Below are 22,697 nucleotides of genomic sequence, written 5' to 3'. Positions count from 1 at the left end.
TACGTTGATGACATGGTCGTAAAGACAATAGTGGTGACTGCTCACTGTGTGATTTATAGGAGGTGTGTTGATATGATTAACAAATACTAGTTGAAACTAAATCCCAAAAAATGCTTATTCGACGTTCTAATGGGTAAATTTTGTTGGATCAAGTGGTCTCGGAATAATTAAGAAGGGGGGGGGGTTGAATTAATTATTAATGTGCCTTGACTAATTAAAAATTAATCCTTCTTAATGTTACTAGATTCAACTAGGCTTTTACTACTAAGTTAAGAAAGTAAAGAACAAAAACAATAAGTTAACCAAAAGTAAAAGCGGCAATTAAAAGTACACAGCGGAAATTAAAGAGTGTAGGGAAGAAGAAGACAAACACAAGATTTATACTGGTTTGGCAACAACCCGTGCCTACATCTAGTCCCCAAGCAACCAACGGTTCTTGAGATTTCTTTCAACCTTGTAAAATCCTTTACAAACCAAAGATCCACAAGAGATGTACCTTCCCTTGTTCTCTTTGAACAACCAAGTGGATGTATCCTCCACTTGAACTGATCCACAAGAGATGTACCATCTCTTGTTCTCAGTATAACAACCCAAGTAGATGTACCCTCTACTTGTGTCACAAAGGATGTACCCTCCAATGTGTTAGGACAAAGAATTCTTAGGCGGTTAGTCACTTGAATTCTCTGCGAGGGGGATACAAAAGATATCTCAGGCGGTTAGTCCTTTGAAATATTTTGTCAAGAGGGAGAAGGGAAGAAACAAAAGAATTCTCAAGCGATTAGTCCTTTGAATCTTTTGGCAAGAGAAAGAAGTGAATGAAGAAGAAGAGTAACACAAGTTTTTGAATAGTGAACTTTTCTTGGAAGAGAAAGTATTGAACAAAAACTCTATGAAAGAAATTTGTATTTACTCTTTTGAAATTTGTGCCATAGTCATATATTTATAATCATTTGATGACTCAAGTTAAAGTTTGTGACTCTTAGCAATTTCTTTAAAACTAGTCACTTTTAAAAGTTGTGACTCTTTTGAAAACTAGTCACTTTAAAAGTTATGACTCTTTTGAAAACTAGTCACTTAAAGGTTGTGACTTTTGAAAAACTCTTCAAAAACAAGTCACTTTAAGAATTGTGACTTTTGGTAATTTATTTTTTGAAATCAGTCACTGGTAATCGATTACCATCAAGGTGTAATCGATTACACATCAACAGATGTGACTCTTCATGTTTAAATTTGAAAATCAAAATGTTTAGAAACACTGGTAATCGATTACAAGTATTGTGTAATCGATTACACAAGTTTAAAATGATTTGAAAATGTTTTATCACTAATTGTGACTTTTGAAATTTCAAATCTAACATTTTAAAACATTGGTAATCGATTACATGCTCATGGTAATCGATTACAGCTTTGTAAATCAATTTTGAAAACACTGCTGGCTACTGGTAATCGATTACTACTTTCTGGTAATCGATTTACCAGAGAGTAAAACTCTTTGGTAAAAAATTTTGTGAAAAATTTTTGTTCTACTCAATGTTTTGAAAAACTTTTTTTTAGTACTTATCTTGATTGAGTCTTCTCTTGATTCTTGAATCTTGATCTTGATTGTTCTTGAATCTTGAAACTTGATTGTTCTTGAATCTTGATTCTTGAAGCTTTTTGACTCCTGATTCTTTAGAGCTTGCTTAACTCTTGATTCTTTGGCATCATCAAAATAATTCTTGAAGTCATTGCTTCCATAATCGGTTTCATGCTTTCACTAAGGGGGATCGAAGCAAACCCATACAAGTGTTTTTCTATTCTCAACATGCGAAGTCTGAAAAATCTAAAAGTGGTACAAAAATTAACAGGTTAGATTGCTTCTTTGTCTCGTTTCCTGTCAAAAATCTAGTGACAAGTCTTTTCCTTTCTTTAAATGCTTAAGAAAGAATGAAAGATGTGTTTGGTCGGGGGAGTGTGAATCGGCCTTTGGTCAATTGAACAATCGTTTAACCACACCTTCGATCCAGTCTAAACCTACTCCAGGGTCGCCTATCATCATATATTTGGATGTAATTGATCAAGCAATCAGCTCAATTCTGGTCCAGGAAAAAGAAGTATAAATGCCAATCTATTTTGTAAGTAGAGTCCTTCAGAGTGCGAAGATAAGTATCAAATACTGGAAAAGCTAGCATTGATGGTCCTAGCAAAAACTTGGAAATTGAGACATTATTTCCAAAGTCACCCAATTATTATCAAGACCAACCAACCTATCCGACAAATTCTTCAAAAGTCGAATTTCGTTGGTCAGATGGTCAAGTGGTCGTTGGACCTTGCAAAATATGGATTAATGCACGAGGCCAGAGGGTCAGTAAAAGCTCAAATACTTGTTGATTGTATGGTAAAATTAACGCCCTTAGAAGGATCGAAGATAGAAAAGTCAGGATGGATCCTATCAGCATGGGTCCTAATGGTGGATGAAGCATCAAACAAGACAGGATGTGGGGGAAAATTATTTTAGAGAGCTCTGATGGTGTGCTAATTGAAAAATCTTTGAAGTTCAATTTCAATGCCAGCAACAATCAAGCTAAATACAAGGCATTGCTGACAGGAATGATGTAGGCCAATGAGATATGGATCACCTCTGTGGTGGCTCAAAGCGATTTTGAGTTGGTGACTAACCATATACTAATTTCATAATTAGCCACCTACCAAGGGAATAGAATTCTAGGGCTCATCTTTTAGCAAAACTAGCAAGCACAAAGAAAAGAGGGGGAAACTGTTCTATACTACAAGACCACTATCTCACCCACATGTGTCACTTGTAGAGGCAAAAGAACTATTTGTTCAAGAAGATTACAAATCATGGATGGGTCTAATCCTTCAATACCTGGAAAGGGGCGATCTACCTTTAGATCAAAAGGCTATGACAAAGCAAGTCAAAGAGGTTGCACAATTCACATTGTTGGACAACAAGTTATATAAGTGGGGTTTAGCACCCATTTATTAAGATCTCTCACAATAAAACAAGCAACCTACATGGTTAGAGAAATTCATGAGGGGGTTTGTGTGAGCCACTTAAGGGGACAATCGTTGGAAAACAAGGTAATCCAAGTAGGGTACTTTTGGCCGACATTACGTAGCGATTATATGGAATTCATAAAAAGATGTGATGGGTTCTAGAGAGATGTCATTTTAAACAAAGTTCCACCTGAACAATTACATTCTATATCATCAACATGGCCTTTTAACAAGTATAGAATCAACATTTTTGGACCATTTTTGACCGTGGTACGACAATTGAAGTACTTGATTGTGGCTATGGACTATTTCACCAAATGGGCGAAGGTGGAACTGGTGGCCAAAATCACTTCCGATCATGTCAAAAGATTCATTTGGAGGTCAACCATATGCCAATTTGGAATCCCTCGAACCATGATTGTTGCGAATGGAACTCAGTTTGCAAGCAATGCAATTAAGACTTTTTGCACAGAGAATGGAATTTGTCTTGTTTTCACTTTCGTGGAACACCCATAGACAAATGGACAGGTAGAGGCAGTGAATAAGACAATTTTGAACGGGTTAAAGGTGAGGATTCAAAAGTCAAGATTTAGTTGGACAAAGTAGTTCTTGTATGTTTTGTGTTCATATCACATGACGCCTCAATCTTCAACTCGTGAAACCCCATTTAGCATGGTCTAAAGGGTGGATGACATTATTTCGTTAGAGATATATGAACAAACATTATGAACGATGATATTTGATGAGAACCCAGCTGAGGCCAATCATCTTTCTTAATTGGACTTGATTCCCAAAAAGTAGGAACATGCTTGCATTAAAGAAGTAAAAGCAAAATTGAGAGCAGTCAGGAAATACAATACCCGAATGTGTCCAAGAGATTTTTAGAAAGGACATTTAGTCCTTAAGAAGGCACAACCAAGTCAGATTGCCAAAAAACTATACCAAAAAGGGTCGGGCCTTATAAGATCAACGAAGTGATCGGTAAAGGGGCATACAAATTATGCGCTTTGGATGGAGGTATGATCTCTTGTACTTGGAATACAACCTATCTTTATGCTTACTACCATTAAGAGTTTTTGTTTTACTGTGATGAATATCTACTTTGTATGTTTATTTAAATTTCAAATAAGTTGGGAACTACAACAAATGATCTGTGGTGGTAAGGGTGCCAACCTAGTTGGGATGCCTATTTCCACAATGATGTTTTTCATATTCACCAACAAAGACAATGTACTCTTTTTCCATTACTAAGGCTTTTTCCCATGAGGTTTTTCCTGGTAAAGGTTTTAACAAGGAATGTCCTAGATAACTTGTTTTTGATTGGCAATAATAAAAGGAGATTCAATATTTCATTTTAGCATTACTTACTACATCTCTCGATGTAACACCTTTAAGTGTATATGATTGTCCTCCACTACATGGCGAGGTAACATTATCAAGTGTATATGATTTACCATGGCAACATAAGTATCTATTCAGCGATGCAACACAATTAAGTGTATACAATTGACTTCGACTACATGGTGATGTAACACTATTAAGTGTATATGATCGACTATGGCGACCCGAGTACCTGTTCGACGATGTAACACCATTAAGTGTACCCAATCAACCTCAACTACATGGTGATATAACACTATCAAGTGTATATGATCAACCACGGTGACATGAGTACCTGTTCGGTGATGTAACACAATTAAGTGCATACAATCGACCTCGACTATATGGTAACGTAACACTATCAAGGGTATATGATCGACCATGGTGACACGAGTACCTTAAAAATTGATCAGATAACTTAGATTTATTTTAAGATTTATTCATTCCTTTTGCTTGGTAAAAACCATGTAACTTAGGTTTATCTTGAGTTTTGTTCATTCCTTTTGTTTGGTAAGAACCTATCAAGTAACTTAGAGTTATTTCGAGAGTTGTCAATTTTTTTTTCTAGATAAAAATTTATCATATCACTTACAATTATTGTTGAGAGTTGAATCAAAGTAATAGAAATTACTTTTTAACACATCATTGGAAAAATACAAAATATGGTTAAGATAAATTAGAAATTAAAGTTGCATACATATGATACCAAAATGACTAAACTAAAAATAGAAACAAAAAATTAATGAAAGCGATCAGGATATTTAGTTGCCTTCAATAGTAGCCATGTGATCAATGATCTGATCACCTTGAATGACTTTTAAATCAATTCCTTTCAGGAAAAATTTCACTTGGTCCTTAGCAGCATCAAAACCTTTGGTGAAACTTTCAACAACTTCGTCTTTGGCATCTTCAAGAGACAGACAATTCATTTACTTTGTCTTTGGCCTTTTCTAGTTCCATTTTCATTTCACTAGCATTCTACTTAGCAAGCTCTTTCTCTTCCTTCACCTTTGTTACGGCTTGAGAAACGACTTCATCTTGTTCATTCCTCATCTTTTCAATCTCAACAAGCAAAGTTTTTCACGATCAACCTATTTGTTCTTTTCTTCTTTAATTTTTGCTTTAGATTGGATCAAATTTTTGTTTTCGGATTCAAGCTGCCTCTTGTCCGCTCCCAACTTTTTCACTTTATTTTTTTCCAACTCAAAAGGTTTTTCAAACTTCACTTTATCAGCACTAATAGATCAAACTTTTTCATCCGCCGATACACTCATTGCAGCAAGACGACTCTTTAGGGAAGCGATTCCCTTCATGGTTGTTTGAATGGAGAACTTCTTTGTGGCCTCACCATCCTCTTCAAATAGAAGGTGATATTGAATTAGTTTTTGATGTGGAAACTTGGCATCCCAAAGAAAGTTCAGACCATCAACGCAATCTTTGATCGACTCCCAATTATCGTCCATGCAAGTAGTTAAAGTCCGATCTTGAGATTGGACTTCATCGGCATTAGCAACCGGCCTTAGAGTAGTAGCATTGGGTTTCATGATCGGATCCAGGATTAGACGTTCACAACAGAAATGTTGCCAATTCTATATTTTTTTCGACCATCCAAATCTCCAGAATTGGCACCTGTTGATGTAGTGTGATATGGGGTCAAAGATCTGGCGATACTTTGATTTCTAGCATCATTCTTGTTCTTTTTATTCTTCATTTGAAATCTTTTAGCCATTTCTAAGGGCTCCATGGTACCTACTACAACCATAAGAAAACAAGAGTTATTTAGGAAGATCTAAATAGGAAAGTACATGTAAACATATTTAAGAAAGCTTTTTACCAAAATATCTTCGAAGAAGTGTGGGTTGGTTTTCGTTTAGTAGAACCACTTTTGAATTAAACACAAAATCCAACTTTTCGATCTTCTCCACATCATTATTCCCCTCATCGATTAAATCTTCCTTTTTTAATTTACCAAATATTAAGGGGTATCTAGTCCAAAAAACAAGATATCCCCTAAACAGTGAACGATTGCTTAAATCCACTCAGATTTTGAAAAAATCTTCCTTAAAGTTGTGAAAGGACTATTAGTAAATGGTTAGCAGAGCCTAACTAGACATGTTATTCAAGGACCACCACCATTCCTCTTGTTCACCCTTGATTCAAAAAAGTAAAAGGATTTTTTCCAAAGTAAGGTTTATGTTGAAGTTATGTCAGAGTAATTCAAAACACCTAACAAAATCCCATCCATTTTGGTGGAGTTGGGTAGGGGAAACATTAAGCATAGATAAAACCTGTTTTTCAAAAGAAAAAGGAAATTTTAGTTTGATTTTTTCAAAAAGGGTTTTATAAAAAAAAACATAGACCTCGTTCCTGATATGACCAACATTTTATGAGTTAGTCATCACCATTTCTAGTAAATACGAACGAGTGTTTTTATCCTATCTACAGATTCTTGGGTGATCAGCCTCTAATGTTGTTAATAACATTTGACTTCATCCAAGAATACCTAGCATTATAATTGATCTCTTCTCCTGTTGTCGCTACTACAAGTGTGCTCCCTCTTCCCTGATTTCCTGACCCCCTTCCATTCCTTCTATCAAAAAATCGAGGAAATAAAAACTAAACGAAATTGTTGGAGACAAGGGAAGGAGGGTTACCTTCTTGTTCCATATAGTAACAGGCACCAATGGTGTTTCTGATGAAGTGCATTTTCTACTTTGGCAAAGATTTTGTATGACTTCACTACAAGATTTTTCTAGGTTTAAGGAGGGAAGAGGAACAAAATTGGCAACGGTTATAGGTGGCTGTAGAAGGTTCGCTCCCTTTTTATAGAGGTGGAGGTGAGTGGAGTTGAGACATAACTTTTAAAAATCTGTGTTAGGGTTTTATTTCACGTTAAATTCAACTTATAGGCCAAGTGTAACCCAATCATAATGTAGTAACTGAACTATGGTTCAGGTCGTCTCCCAAAGAAATAAAAGAGGAATTTCATGTACTTATTTAACTAAGAACTAGGTTTCTATATTTTTTTTGTGATTTTCATGAAATAAATAACATAAAATAAATTGAAATAAAAATTAAATGATAATAAAATAATTAAGTAAAGATAGAAATACTAGACTTGGATGGTGACGTCGATCTTGATGAATGAATGTCTAGGTTTGGACTTGGAATTCACTTGATCAACTGTAACTTCACAAATCTCTACTCATCTCTCTTGCTCATCCCTAATTCACTGATGTATTCTACTTAAGCTCCTGCATGGTCGCAGATTCTAAACTACTTGTCTGATACCCAATCTCTTGGACATACCGACACAAGCAATCAACATTAATGGTTGAGAATTAATGATGCTTAACCAAGATTATTCTATCCCTAAAGATAATCTCAATTAAGTATTGATTCATGCTCTGATTTCGACAAGGCTCGTCAAAACGCAAGTCAATTCTTGAATTGATATATAAGATGGTCAATCAAATAAAAACATTAAGTACATAAACAAATAACGAACTCAAGATAAAGTATTGAATTGATAAAATTAAAGAGAAATAAGGTTCATCCTTTCCTCTCCTAGGTGGAGGAAATTGCACTCATAAAAATAATACAATGAAACCTAAAATGTCTAATAAAAAATATAGGCGTCTAGTAGGTGGAAGTCTAAAATATAATTCTAAGAATTGTTCAGGACTTCTACACTGTTACAATGAATGTTTAGCCTTCTATTTATAGAATTGTAGTTTGGTTTAATTGAGAAGATAATCACATGAAATTACAAACAAATAATATCTCTAATTAATTCAAGTAATTATCTTCTTCTTCAGCTGATTTATCCTTGAAAAATATCTTGTTCTTGATTTTCCTAGTTTTTATCTTCAATTTTTGCAATTTCTCCTTTCATAACTTTTTATTGATTTTGGACCTCTGAAGCTCTTACCAGAATGACTTGTTTTTGCTGAAAAACTATTAAAAATTCATTAAAAATAACCAAAAGATAAAATTCCACCTAAGACAAAGTAAAAACTAAATTTAAAACTAATTTAATTCAAAATAAGGTCTATAGTTAACTAAAATATCAAATAAACGTTACAAAATGCATACGAAAATCCAGTAAATTTGACGTTTATCAATCCGCCAAATGCAACACCCGCAATGGTCATTGTCTCTTGGGTTATGTGCCCGGTGTTCGAATTCTGAAGCGACAGAAATCCTCATGAGTAGGGGAAAGACACATGGAATGTTCTTAGGGCACACATTAAATGTCACAAGAAGTGAAACAGTGTGCACAGAAGGGGCATGGGAAACAAGATATATGAAATGATAAACGATGCATTAAAGGGATACACGTAGCCAATATGATCATCTTCTTAACCCTTAAGCACTAGCCTCTACGCACTCTATGCTAAGTGTTGGAAGGTTGTGTGCCCTCCTAGATTGGATCATAACCCGATCTAAGGCCCTTAGCCTCTACACACCCTGTGCTTGAGGCTGGGGGGCTGTGTGTCCTCCTAGATCGAATCATAATCTGACCCGTGGCCCTTAGCCTCTATGCACTTTGTACTCGAGGTTGGGGGGTTGTGTGCCCTCTTGCATTGGATCATAACCCAATTTGAGGCCCTTAGCCTCTACACCTTTTGTGCTCAAGGTTAGGGGGTTGTGTGCCATCCTAGATTGGATCATAATTTGACTTGTGGCCCTTAGCCTGTACGCACTTTGTGCTTGAAGCTGGGGGGATATGTGCCCTCCTAGATCTAATCATAACCCGATCTGAGGCCCTTAACCTCTACGCACTCTATTCTTGAGGCTGGGGGCTATGTGTCCTCTTGAATTTGATCATAACCCGATCCGAGGTCCTTAGTCTCTAAGCACCCCGTGCTCAAGTCTAGGGCGCTATGTGCCTTCCTAGATCGAATCATAACCCAATATGAGGACCTCAACCTTTACAAATCATATGGGATACAATCGATGAAAATAACGTCATTCCTAGTCGCTATTACCTGGATCATTAATTTGGGGATAAATATCTAGCCCGCACATTGCGAGAGAGATAGATGCATCATCTAATTGTCATGGGTATTGTCACACCCCAAAATCCACGAGATTTGGGAAAAACACTTTTGATTCACCTTAATGTCCCGATCCGTGGCCATGGGAAAAATGGAGAAAAAATAAGGATAAATATCTCGTTCGTTGACCTACAACGACAAATTAGCAATACATTTCACTTGAGTGTTTTGGATTAGATCGCCTCCAATACAGGGAATTCTTTTCTAAAATAGGAAAAAAGCAAATGAAATCTATATTATAAAGATTTCAGTCTTAAATGTCCAAACATTAAGGAAGAAATAACTTTTCTTATTATCATCATTTTGTTAACGTTTTTGGATAAAGGAACACATATCGAACAATAAAAAAAAATGAAAAGCCAAACCACACATTACGAGCTTCCATCCCTATTCGTTCAAGGAAACTCATTAACATGGTTTTGGTTGTTGATGATGACTAGTGTTAAACATATTACTTTGAACGTGTGGATCAAAAACAAACAATTAAACATGCTGACATATACGTGGGGAGGTTAGTTTCCGTTCCTAGTTTAAAATCAAATTATGTCGCCCAAGCAGCCTTGGCACCACACGTGAATTGCTACAATATCTATTGTTTTTTGTCTTCTCCAAGGTAAGGTCAAGAGGATGGAATCATCAAACGGACACGTAGACGAACTTTATTTTGCATGGATACAACACAAGAAAATGTTTTGGTCGACACGTGTAGTGTTTTTATGCCGCCCTTCCAATTATATGTTAACACCACAGTACAGAGTTTTCATAATATTTCTCATTCAATTAAAGCTTTTTTCTCCTTTCATGACATTCTTTAATTTCTTTTCTATACCAAACGAACAAATATTTGTTATATGTTTTTTGTTAAAAAGGAAAGTGAAGTTTAATTGATTCAAAAAGGAAAAAAAAAGTGGATTTTCATGTTATTTAAAAGAAAAATACTTTTAAGAAATATAGTGTGTGAAAGAAATAGCACATCTTTTTTCCACTCTATCGATATCCAATTGATTCGTAATATCTCTATTATTCCTTTATATATATATATATATATATATATATATATATATATATATATATATATATATATATATATATATATATATATATATACGAATTAAAGCCAAAGAAAAGGAATCTCTACACTCTCCAGCTCAAATTTAATGAACTCAATTCAATCATACTTTCATAATATCATTTAATTTAGAACAATTACTTAATTAATGTGTTATAGAACTTTTTAAATACACAAAATAACAAATTCATCTAACATTGTTAAAACCAGAGAGAAACCATGCAAGATTAGAAATCAGAATTTTAATCTATTTGATTGAATATGTTCTGCATAGAAGACGTGTTATAATATTGTTAAATTCATATTTAATAAATTTATATGCATAAATACTAAAGAAAAGAGTAAAATCTTGGAAGAATAGATAAGGATTATATAGATTTTATTTTGAACCCTTTATTATTTTAAATATTATTTTCATATGGATTTCCTTTGTTTCTCTTTATTTTCAGAGTAATTTACAATTTTTTTTCTTGAGAGATACAAACATTATACTGTCTTTTTCTCTTATGTTCAAATATACAATTTAGTTTATTTAATTTAATGCCGTTAAAGTAAATTACACTTTCCTCCCTTGATCACAAGTATTACACAACCTTTCCTTCTTATGTTAAATTGCAGAATACATTACATTTTCCTTCCATTAGAGATGCAATTTTATATTTTCCTCCTCTCTTACGTTAAAATATACGATTAAGCTAATTTAACTTATTACCACCAAAGAATATTTATTATGAAATTTCAAAATATATTTTTAATTAAAATATATGTCAAAATATTTTTTATTTACTAAGTTATCATTCACCCACAAATAAATATTTTTAAAAATATTTAATTAAATTTCAAATAATTTAGAATATTTTTATCAAAATAAAAATAAAAATAAAAATAATGTATTTATAGAAAATAGTAAAATTGTCATAATTAGTTTGAGCATTGAAGACGCCAGAAGCAGTGTTCAATACTGAAGTGAAAAAAGTCCAAGACTGGTCTCTTGAAGCACAACGTCTCATTCTGGAATGATGAATGTTGAAACCAATGTTGGAAACCCGTGGCAACACTTTGGGGATCAAGACTGGTGTCTCCCTAATGGGTTTTGGCACGTGCCACTTTCTTTGCCTTGAAGGGTGGACTTCATTGTTATACGATGTTTGTCTCATAAAAAATTATACTTTTATATAAAATACATAATCTCATAATAAACAATATTATAACTTCCTATATTCTTTAAAAAAAATGCTTTATGAGGGGCAACACATAATTTTTCTGTTCATGGGACAAAAAACAATTATTATAATATGCTTTAAGTAAGAAATTAAACTTTTTGAGAACAATTGTCTTCATTCTCACTCATGTACATCCCCCACTGTCCATGGCGACTTTGATGCGCGATGTTGAAGGGAGGATAATTCCGAAAATTACATGTATAGCTTGTTCCAATACCTAACATATGGGAAAACATATGGGAAAATCGTGTACACGTCACTTCAAGAACTACCAGCATTTTGGAACCTCATCCAATTGCAACAGGAAAAACAGAAAAACTCATTTTAGATTCATCAGATATTTAACTAACGCCAACGGTTTGACTTCTTTTATATATTTTTTTTTCTCAGAATTCATTTTTACTGATTTTTTCTCACAGCATTGATCCGTTAAGTAAAGAAATATTTGGATAAATTTCTTTATAAATATTTATAAAAAAATATAAAAAGTAAAATAAATTATATATTTTTCATAAATTAAAATTAATTTATATATTTAAATTTTAATATCACTTAACATTTTCACAAATTGAAGTGATAAACTGGTTTTGCTTTATAAGAAAAAGTTAATTTATTTTACTTTTTGCATGATACAAATAATTAAGAAAAAAACGATCCAATGAATAAAAAAAAAATTAAACACAAATCATGGGTAGGTGAGATGGAAACTTCACGTCACCCTTTTCCCTCATTCATCTCACAAGTGTGTGTATTTTTATACTTTTTTTTGGGTTAGGTCACAAGTGTGTGTGTGTGGCGCTTATATATATGGAAGCATGAGCTAGCATTTAGATTCCCCCTCACCACCTTCTTAGTCCTTTCATCACAAAGAGAGTGATCATAACAATTCTCCACTCACACATTCTTTCACTTTTAATTTCTAGCATTGCCAATCTACCCACTTTGTTCTATCTACTCAAGTTCGCAAATTCACCCAAAGAAAAAAGAGATCGTGTAGTTGAGCAATAATTAAACCTTTCAACTGAAACAAACGCCAAATCCAACTATGTCTCCGTATCATGGACATTCTTCTCAACGATTCTTCATTTTCCTACTCATCCTCGCTTTCAGAGGTACACATACAAAAACACAAACTCAAACACCATTTCTTGCCATTCTCAAATTAAGTAAATGCTAGGTTCAGTTTTTCTTTTTCTTTTTCCTTTTTACAATCTTTTGCAAAATTAAGTAAATTCTTATTATTAATTAAGTCGAAAATTATATTTTATTAAAGTTTTTGGAAAATAAATTATTATTTCTGGAAATTAATTCCCCAAAATACATTCTTACACAAAGACAAGTAACCCTCTAATAGAACTATTAAGGTCGGTTTAACAGTGAGGAGTCTGAATAAAAAGTACGAGATTAAGAGTCCCTTTGATGTACACTCAATTACAAATATAACAAAAAAAAAAAAAGCGACACAGAATAAATAATACTTGAGATACAGAATCATTTTTTATCTTATGCATTATTTGATGAATAATAGACAGAACAAACCCTCTGACTAAGGTTGCTATGTTTTGCAACGTTTGTGGCATGCAGGGGTGAGAGTTACAGCCACAACATTCACATTCGTGAACAAGTGCGACCACACAGTGTGGCCAGGCGTTCTAGGAAAACCGGACATCGGAACAACCGGTTTCGAGCTCAAGAGAGGAAGCACGCGTAGCTTCGACGCGCCGCCGGGTTGGTCGGGGAGGTTCTGGGGCCGAACCGGCTGCGAATTCGACGACTCCGGCCACGCCACGTGCGCCACCGGCGACTGCGGATCCGGCCAGGTTAACTGCAACGGCGCCGGAGCCACGCCGCCGGCCACCCTCGCCGAGTTCACGCTCGGCGAGGGTGCCCCGGACTACTACGACGTGAGTCTCGTCGACGGCTACAACCTCCCGATGATGGTGGACGCCAGCGGCGGCTCCGGCTCCTGCGCCGCCACTGGGTGCGGCGCCGACCTGAACCGGCGGTGCCCGGAGGAGCTGAGGGTGGACGGCGGCGACGCGTGCCAGAGCGCGTGCCGCGCGTTCGGGAAGCCGGAGTTTTGCTGCAGCGACGCGTTTAATTCACCGGCGGCGTGCGCGCCGTCGATGTACTCGCAGATTTTCAAGGCTGCGTGCCCAAAATCTTATAGCTATGCGTATGATGATGCTACGAGCACTTTTACGTGCACCGCTGCTGATTACACTGTCACATTTTGTCCCTCTTCTTCTCCAAGGTAAAAACTATAAAGAATTTCAGCCCTTCAATGTTTTGAGAGTGCTTTTGCACTTGCTTACCCTCACGGCAATCTTCGTGATCCTAATTTTATACAAATATGCTGGCAAGTAACAACAGACTTTGGACGCCCTCTTTTAAATTCAACATTTCTTTTTTTTTTTTTTATTAAAATTTATTTAAATTTTTTTAAAAAAGTATGAATCTCATACCTTATTAAATAAGTCTCTCGATCTCCTAATTTTATAATTTTTAATAATCATTAATAAAATATGTTTAAAAAGATGCATTAAGAGGTGTATTGCGTTCTTCCTCTCATTATTTTTAGTGTCTCATTTTTTAAATCCATTTTTTTATTAATTCTTTTATTTCTGTCTTTTTTTTCCCAATATATTTGTTTCTATATCCCTTCCTTCTGAGGGTGAATAAATACGTCAAAAGCAGCAAAGAACTTCCTGATAAAGTCTATTTTTTAAAAAAGTCAAGAATGATTGATGCATAAGTAAACGTGGGGATAAGTACTCATACCTCATAAAATCAGTTGTTTCGTGAAAAAAATCAAAAAACAAAAAAATATTCTTACATGTAAATTTGTATACTCCCCCGTTACAAAATGACCGGGAAAAGGTGTGTGAGAATGTGTTTTGAGAAATAAATTTTTCATTATCTAATTTTATATATAGTTATACAAATATTCTTTTATCTGTTACAATGCACAAATTAAAATACTAACATACTTCATAGTTATTTGTAAAAATAGAAAATAAAAACAGGATCTAGTTTTTAAACCAGGGATGTCATTTTATCTCTTCTTCAGTTTTCAAAAAATAATGTAAAAAAAAGATGTAGAAATTTAAATGTAAGAATGTTGAGATGTTTAGAAATATTGTTTTTTTTAGGGATGTAGAAATATGGTTTTAAGTGATTTTTTTTTTTTACATATTCCGAGTTCTATAAAGAATTTTCATGTGGAAATATTGTTTATTTCCCCCATTTATTTATGAAATTTGTGGGATTTCTGCAGTTTGAAGTCATTAATGGAATCGGGGCCAGGATCATCGGTGGAGCAAGCAGCAGTAGCTACTACTTCATGGATAGCCAATTTGGCCACAGGGGACTCCACAAGAAGCAGAAGCCAACCATTTTCAGCTTCCAACTCTGCATTTTTTGTGGCTGTCACTTTCATTATTTCCTATTTAGTCTCATAGACTTTGTGCTGTGTGTCCCTTTCACAATGACATCTTCCTCCTTTAAGAGACACACAATGCAACTCAAGTAGGATCAACAACATCGATTAATTGGTGTAAAAATACCATCATGATTGTTGAAATCTATGTAAATTACTACAAGCATTTTAGGAATCATTTTGTTGGCAGTTTTTTTTTATGCCTTTGTTTTTTGTCATTTTTTTAAAAATTTATTTTGTGGTTTGTGTTGGTCATTTTATAATCATGAGAAGTGTGGGGTGAGGGAATGAAGGTTATTCCACACATGTAAAGAACAAACTGATTCTAGTGGGTGTTGAGGCCCTACCATTCTGCTGACTCAGCCGTACTAACGAATTACCAGAAAGACAACAACCCCATAATGTAAACACACGCAAAAAAAAAAAAAAAAAAGGCTGGCAAAGAATATCAAGAGAAGAACTGAAAGGCCATTTTGAAAATCAAAAGGCAAAGGCCCCACATAACAAATGGAAAATACCTGTTTTATCTTTTTTTTTTTTTTGGTAAAGACATGCTTTAATCTCTAGTTTTCTTTTCTTTCACTTTGAGAGAGAGAGAAAACATTACAATATTAAAAAAAATATTATGTTTTCTAATTGTAACTTTTTATTTAGATATGAATATAAGGTAAAGTAAGGAGAAGGAATTTTGTTATTTATAATAATCTTATTTGATTTAAACGAAATTGTTTTTCATATAAGATACATGTAATATATATATATATATCCTAAATTGGAATGAACAACAAGAAATTGAATAAATTTTTAATAGAAAATAAAAATACAAAACATACATGTTTTCAATTTTTTAATTTCTATATTTAAAATTAAAGTGAATGAAACTCTAAACATACTAAGGGTGTATTTGAAAGAGCATATTTACTATTTATTAATTTAGACTTATGACTTGTATAATGTTGTGTTTGGTATTGTAGATTTTAGAAGGAAAGATTGAGAGAAGTGAAAAGAAGACAAAAATATTATCTTTGTTTAGAGGCAGGAAAAGGGATGAAAAATATGGGTGGATCCATCCTGACTAAAATCTGTTCTGATATGGATGAAGAGAATGAAATATTTTTCGAGTAGAAAGAAAAAATTTCCACAAAATGACATCTTTAATTCACTCATTCATCAAGCTTTCATATTTTGAAAATATTGAAATATTTTATAATTTTGATTTGTTCTCAAATTTATTAATCTATTAAAATAATAGAATTTACTAGTCATGTTGCCTACAAGCTTTCATTTAGTTAAAAAAAACAATTTTATTTGAGAATGAAGTCTCAAATTTAATAAATAGTGATAGGTAGCAATAAAAATAATAAGTAGAAAATTTTTTCAGTTTATTTTTTTTATATTTTCTATATTATAAGAGAAAAACATAAATGTATATCATTTCCTATAAAAAATCTTCAAAATATATTTTTTACCCAAAGATTAATTGTCACACCTTATTCCTTAGTCAAGGGTGTTTATATCATTTTACATAGTTGTTTATTCTTTTTCACTTTCTACACAACTAAATAAGAAAAGACCAAAAGTTTTAACTTTTTTTCCTTTCATTTTCTCTCTTTCTAAACAACTTAAAAAATCTTTTTACTTTATATTAATTTTTCTTTCCTTTCACTTTTCTCCCCAAAGCAAACAAATTACTACATAAGATTTTGAAAGAGCTTGTGAAAATAACTTATGATAATAAGTTGTTTTCAGCTTATTTATCAATACGTTATATTTATATTAGTTTATGAAAATAGTTTTACCCTGTATTTCTTTTCTCAATTATATACTCAATGCAATTTATCCTTTTTTTCTTCAATTAAATGGTTATGAAGAAGTTTATTCAAACAAAACATAAGTTGGGTTTAGTTTATAGAATAAAGATATATTGATTTTTTTTTGGCTTTTCTATATATGTTTATAGAAAATTTACCCAACGTTAACGTACTCTTTTGTATAAAAAAATGGTTATAATTTGTGAATACTTATTCTGAGTGAAGCATGTTAAAGCACTCAATAATTGATCAATAGAAAATGGTGACTAGCCCTATCTAAAATTTAAAAATTAATTGCGAGTCCCAATGGTTAAACCGATATTTGTAGATATTTGCCAGAAATCTAATTTGGCTAGAATCGGGCTTTTAATCTTTGAGTTGGATGATGGGTTGATTAATCCATCGTCAGGAAAAAGCTAACACGGTGTAACACGCTGGAAGGATATGATAATTACAGACAAATTGCTAGAATAATATGTTTTCAAACCCTTTTGTGAAATGTCATAACGAAGGAAACCAACCTACATTCTTTTCAGTGCTAGCAAAAAGATATGTACGTAGGTGACGAAAAAGGAAAAGGTAAGAAATATTTGAGGTGAAAGCTTAAAGTGACAATTTGAGGGGAGCTACTATTACATTTTATGAATATTATATGTTCGGCGGTGCATGGGTAAATATCTAATAATTATCGGTCTCATCACTCATGATAATTTTTTATTTTATTAAAAATACGATTAATTATTAGTAAATAAATAATTGACAACTTATAAGTCTAAAACGAATAAAGTATAAAGTAAAAAAAAAAGATGCATTTGTCGTTCATTTAAAGTAAAATAAAATTATGAAATATATATTTTTAAAATTCATTATAATATACACCTATTTTTTCACATTATATATTTATTCACTTCAAAACTATAATATTTAAATTCCGTTCGTAAATATTTATAATTCTCAGATTTAAGCTTAAAGTTATAAAGAACTAAGAGCTGCGCCACAATGACATCATGAGTTATTTATACTGTATCGTGATCGAATTACACTTTGTTGCTGCTAATGCTATCATAGCACCAAAATCATAGTAGAAAAAAACGTAGTTAAAGAATAAAGATCAACGATAAATCAAATCAGAAGGTAAGGACTGACATATATGGTAAGCATATTCTTTCATATCCTTGTGAGTTAAATAAATTATTGAAAAATATCCAAGTCTCACATCGGTTGCCTCAATTCTTGGAATGCAGCTTATCTGTTGGATAACTTAACTTAATACCAATTGGTTTTAAGATGAAATCTAACATGGTATCAGAACAGGCTCTGACCTGGGATCTCATCCTCGCTTCCGCTGTGACAAACACCCACCATTTGTTGTTCACGCACCAAGCCCAATCAGTGTTGGACGTGAAGGGGGTGTATTGGGAAATACCCAAGTCTCACATCGACTGTTTCAATCCTTGGAGTGCAGCTTATATATCTGTTAGACAACTTCACTTAATATCAATTGGTTTTAAGATGAAATCTAACATAAATAATTTATTATATGGTATCTAAAAAATAATAATTTATTATGTTCTCAACACATTATGTTACAAAATAAACTCACAATTTTTTTTCTCTCACTTTGAGATGTTAGGTTTTTCTCTCACTTTGAGAGTATAGGGTTTCTTGTGATTTATGTTTTCTTGTGATACAATGACTTTTGGGTGGTGTTTGTCCTCAGGTTTAAGGAGTGAGGGGTTTGTGAGTTGGTTGCTAGCTATGGAAAATTTATTCGTAGAGGAGGAGGAGGGTTGTTTGGTTTTCCGTGTTGAAGATAAGAGTGGGGAGAAGTCAAACCCAAGTCTATGCTTTGTTGGGTGATTTCTAACGAATAAACAGATCAAGGTGCAGTTTATGAAGGAGGGAATGACGATGGTTTGGCAGCCAAGGAAAGGGGTTAGCATCAAGGAAGTGAAATCTGGACTATTTCTATTCCATTTTTTCCATAAAATTGATTTTAACAACATTCTGGAGGGAAGGCCATGGTTCTTTGATAACCATACGCTTATTTTGGGAAGGATTAAGGTGAGGGAGACTTCAAGAGAAGTCCCTTTGTTCCATGTGCCATTTTGGGTGTAGGTTCATAGCTTGCCCATGGGCTTTATGATAGAAGAAGTTGGAAGGAATCTTGGCAAACAAGTAGGATATTTCTTGGAGTAAGACTTGAAGAATAGTACAACCTTTTGGAAGAACTATATGCGTATTAGGGTTCTTGTTGATGTCAAGAAAACACTACTGAAGGAGAAGATGATTAAGTGAGGGAGGGGGGCATGGTGGATTATCCAATTAAAATATGAAAAGTTGGGTCAATTATGTTATCTATGTGGTCATCTTGGGTAGGTAGAAAGATTTTGTGAAAAGCGGTTCTCAATGAAGGAGGACAATGGAGTTCATAAGTGAGGGCTTAAGCTTCGTGTTGAAATAAGGAAAGGGGGCAATGTTGGTTGTAAATGATGGCTAAGGAAGGATGGGCCTTTGGAGGTAGGTAGTGGATTTGGTGGGGTGGGAAAATTTGAGAGAGGGTGGAACAAATCCTTAGAAATCAGGGAAGGACATCTCAATGACATATGTCAAAGATAATGTAAATATTGAAGCCGAATAAAATGCCTTTATTGATTTACCCATTAATTCAAAATCAAAATCAAAAGTGCCAACTAAATAACCAGTATCTTCGATTGGGAGTAAGAAAAGTGAGGAGAAGGATAGCGGGGAAACAAATGAGTCAACTCCAGGCGAGAAGAAAAGAAGGCAGGAAAGAAAGAACCAAAGAACATGGAATGTGACATTACAATGGTGAAGGGCAAGGGAAGTATGGAGGCTAGTAATCAAGACAGGAGGGAGAATATTCATTTTTTAATACGCGACTGTCGCAACCAGACCTACTAGAAGATATGAGTATTCTGAGTTGGAATTGTCACAAGTTAGGTCATCGGACAGAAATTCTAGCCTTAAAGGACCTGGTACGGGTGCACAAACTGATTATTCTCTTTTTGTGTGAAACATGGTATGATGTAAGAAAGGCCAATGAAGTTTGTAGCATGATAGGCTATGATGGTGGTTTTGTTGTAAAGAATGAGGGAAGATGTGGTGGGATTGCCTTTTTTGGGAGAGAATTGTTTGATTGCTAGGTTTTGTTCTATACCACAAACTTTATTAACATGGTTGTTACTAAGGAGGGGGAGGATAGTTGGAGGCTAACAAGGTACTATGGTTTTCCGAAGAGGACCATAAGAAAGAAGGCCCGGTCGATGATTCGTAGTTTGGTGGATGACACATCTATGCCATAGTGTATTATCAGGGATTTCAATGATATCACGAGTATTAAGGATAAATGTAAGGGAGCAGTTTATCCTAGTTGGCTTATTCGGGGTTTTAGGGAAACTATTCTGGAGTGTGAGTTGGAGAATTTTCCTATTTATGGCTATCCTTTCACTTGGGTGAAGGGTGATAAGGGAGATGGGTATGTGGAAAAGCACCTTGATAGGGTGTTAGTTTCCCATTATTAGAGGGCGATATTCCCTTTGTGTTCTTAAACAAATCTTATCGTAGCTACATTGAACCATTCACCTATTTTTTTGAAGTTCCCGGAGAATGATAGATGGAGGGGACATACGAACTTTAAATTTGAAAATGCATGATTTAGCAAACCGGGGCTAAACAAGGTGGCAAGAGAAAGTTAGTAGAGAAGGAGTAGCATGAACCTATCAAATAGAATAAGGTTGTGTATTAGGGGCTGGAGGGTTGGAATTGACAAAAGACGATAAGATTTAAGGACGATATATAGGCTTGTATAAGGGATATGGAGCTTAGTCGTGGCTAACAAAATCTTAATGCTTGGCATAGATATGTTGAAAGCCATAAGAAGATGGAAGCTCTCTTGATCTAGGAGGATTGCTACTGGCTGCAACGTGTAAAAACCCATTGGTATCGTGAACGTGATAAGAACTCGCATTATTTTCATGTAGTTGCTCCCTAGAGGAGGAAGGAGGAATAAGGTTGGTTGCTTAATAGATGACGAGGGGTAAGAGATTAAGGATCAAAATGGGTTGTGTGGAATGGAAAAGCAATATTTTGAAAAGCTTTTCCAAGAGAAAGATGTGACAATTGAACTTGTAATGGATAATATAAGTCATCATATCACTTATAAGGATCATATTGGATTATTAGCTCCTTTCAAGCTGGAGGAGTTCAAGTTTGCAATGTTTCAAATGCATTCAGATAAATCCCCAAGTCCAAACGGACTAAACTCAGGGTTTTATAAGAGATATTGGGATGTTTGTGATACAGGTATATTTGAAGAGTGTAAGTGGATGGAGAAGGAGTGATTCCTCACGATGTTAATGATGCAAATATTGTGCTTATTCCAAAGTGTGACAAACCTACCACGATGATGGACTTAAGACCCATATCACTGTGTAATGTGGCCTTTGTGGAAGAGCAGGCAATCCTAGATAATCTATTGGTAGCTCAAGAAAATTTTCACTATTTGCAGTGTAAGACAAAAGGGAAGGTGGGTGAAACAACAGTGAAGATTGATTTTAGTAAGGTGTGCAATAGGGTTAGCTGTAAATCCATTTGCATTGTCTTGTTGACGTTGGGTTTCTTAGAAAGATGGGTAGATTGGATCGTTATGTGCTTGAATTACGTGGATTACTTTGTGTTGATGAATAATGAAAGAGTTAGACCTATTACTTTTGTGTGTGGGCTACGTCAGGGGGACCCACTGTCCCCTATCTGTTTGTCTTATGTATGGAGGGATTGAAAACCCTTATACAAAGGCGAAACACAGTGGAAGTGTCCATGGAATTAGGCTATGTAAGAATGCACTAAGAGTAAGTCATTTTCTATTTGCAAATGATTGTTATATTTTATTTCGGGCTACGAAGAAGAAGGGGAATGAAGTTTTCCAGATTCTGGAGACATATGGGGATGCTTCAAGGCAACTTACAAATTACTAGAAATTTGATATCTTATTTAGTAGGAACATGCCAGATATTGTTTGTCATGTTTTATTAGAGGTGTTGGGAGTTCGTTAGGGTTTTGGGACAGGTAAGTATCTTGGGTTGCCTTCTCTTATAGGGAGCAATAAAAAGGTGGTGTTCGCTTATGTGAAGGACAAAGTCTAGAGGAAGATCAACAAGCGGATAAGGAAGTTTTTATCAAAGGCAAGGAAGAAGGTGATAATTAAGGCAATGCTTCAGGCTATACCTATGTATTGCATGGGAGCTTTGTTGTTGCCTTCTACTTTGATTGATGAACTTCAACGCATATTAAATGCTTTTTGGTGGGGGGACGAGGAATAAATCAGGGAAAGAGATAAGGTGGTTAAGTTGGAGTAAGTTAATGATGAAGGATGAGGGGCTATGAGCTTAGGGTTAAGGATCTTATTAACGTGGGGGGGGGGGGGGAAGGGATGGAAAATAAATCAGTTGGTGTTTTTCTTCCCCAGGAAGAGGTTTAGGCTATGTTTAGGGTCCCTCTAGTGGCCCTTAACAGGAAGATCATCATGTTAGGAGGTGGAGTGAGGATGGTCGGTACTTTTTCCGGAGTGCATACCATGGGGCTAGAGGTTTGATGGACATTAGTAGCTTGAAGGAGGAGGGAGATTGGAAGTTAATTTGGAACCTTAAACTACCCCTAAAGATTAAGCACTTCCTTTGGAGGATAAATAGAGATGTC

The 22,697-nt window shown here is 34.5% G+C and overlaps 1 protein-coding gene across 1 annotated transcript; it reads left to right on the top strand.

The window, feature by feature from the left end:
• Nucleotides 1-12,566: 12,566 nt before the first annotated feature.
• LOC100808342 (thaumatin-like protein 1) lies at nt 12,567-15,366 on the top strand. Its single transcript, XM_006599265.4, has 3 exons — nt 12,567-12,841; nt 13,314-13,983; nt 15,007-15,366. The coding sequence occupies exons 1-3, from the start codon at nt 12,775-12,777 to the stop codon at nt 15,188-15,190; spliced, it is 921 nt and encodes a 306-aa protein (XP_006599328.1). The 5' UTR covers nt 12,567-12,774; the 3' UTR covers nt 15,191-15,366.
• The last annotated feature ends 7,331 nt before the right edge of the window (nt 15,367-22,697 follow it).

This window comes from Glycine max, chromosome 16 (assembly GCF_000004515.6).
Source record: "Glycine max cultivar Williams 82 chromosome 16, Glycine_max_v4.0, whole genome shotgun sequence".
Lineage (NCBI taxonomy): Eukaryota > Viridiplantae > Streptophyta > Magnoliopsida > Fabales > Fabaceae > Glycine > Glycine max.
This window is presented reverse-complemented; position numbering and strand designations above follow the sequence as displayed.

Coding starts and splice junctions, on each gene's coding strand:
- LOC100808342 (XM_006599265.4), top strand. CDS start 12,775: ATGTCTCCGTATCATGGACATTCTTCTCAACGATTCTTCATTTTCCTA. Junction 12,842..13,313: donor ACTCATCCTCGCTTTCAGAG/GTACACATACAA, acceptor TGTGGCATGCAG/GGGTGAGAGTTACAGCCACA. Junction 13,984..15,006: donor TGTCCCTCTTCTTCTCCAAG/GTAAAAACTATA, acceptor GGATTTCTGCAG/TTTGAAGTCATTAATGGAAT.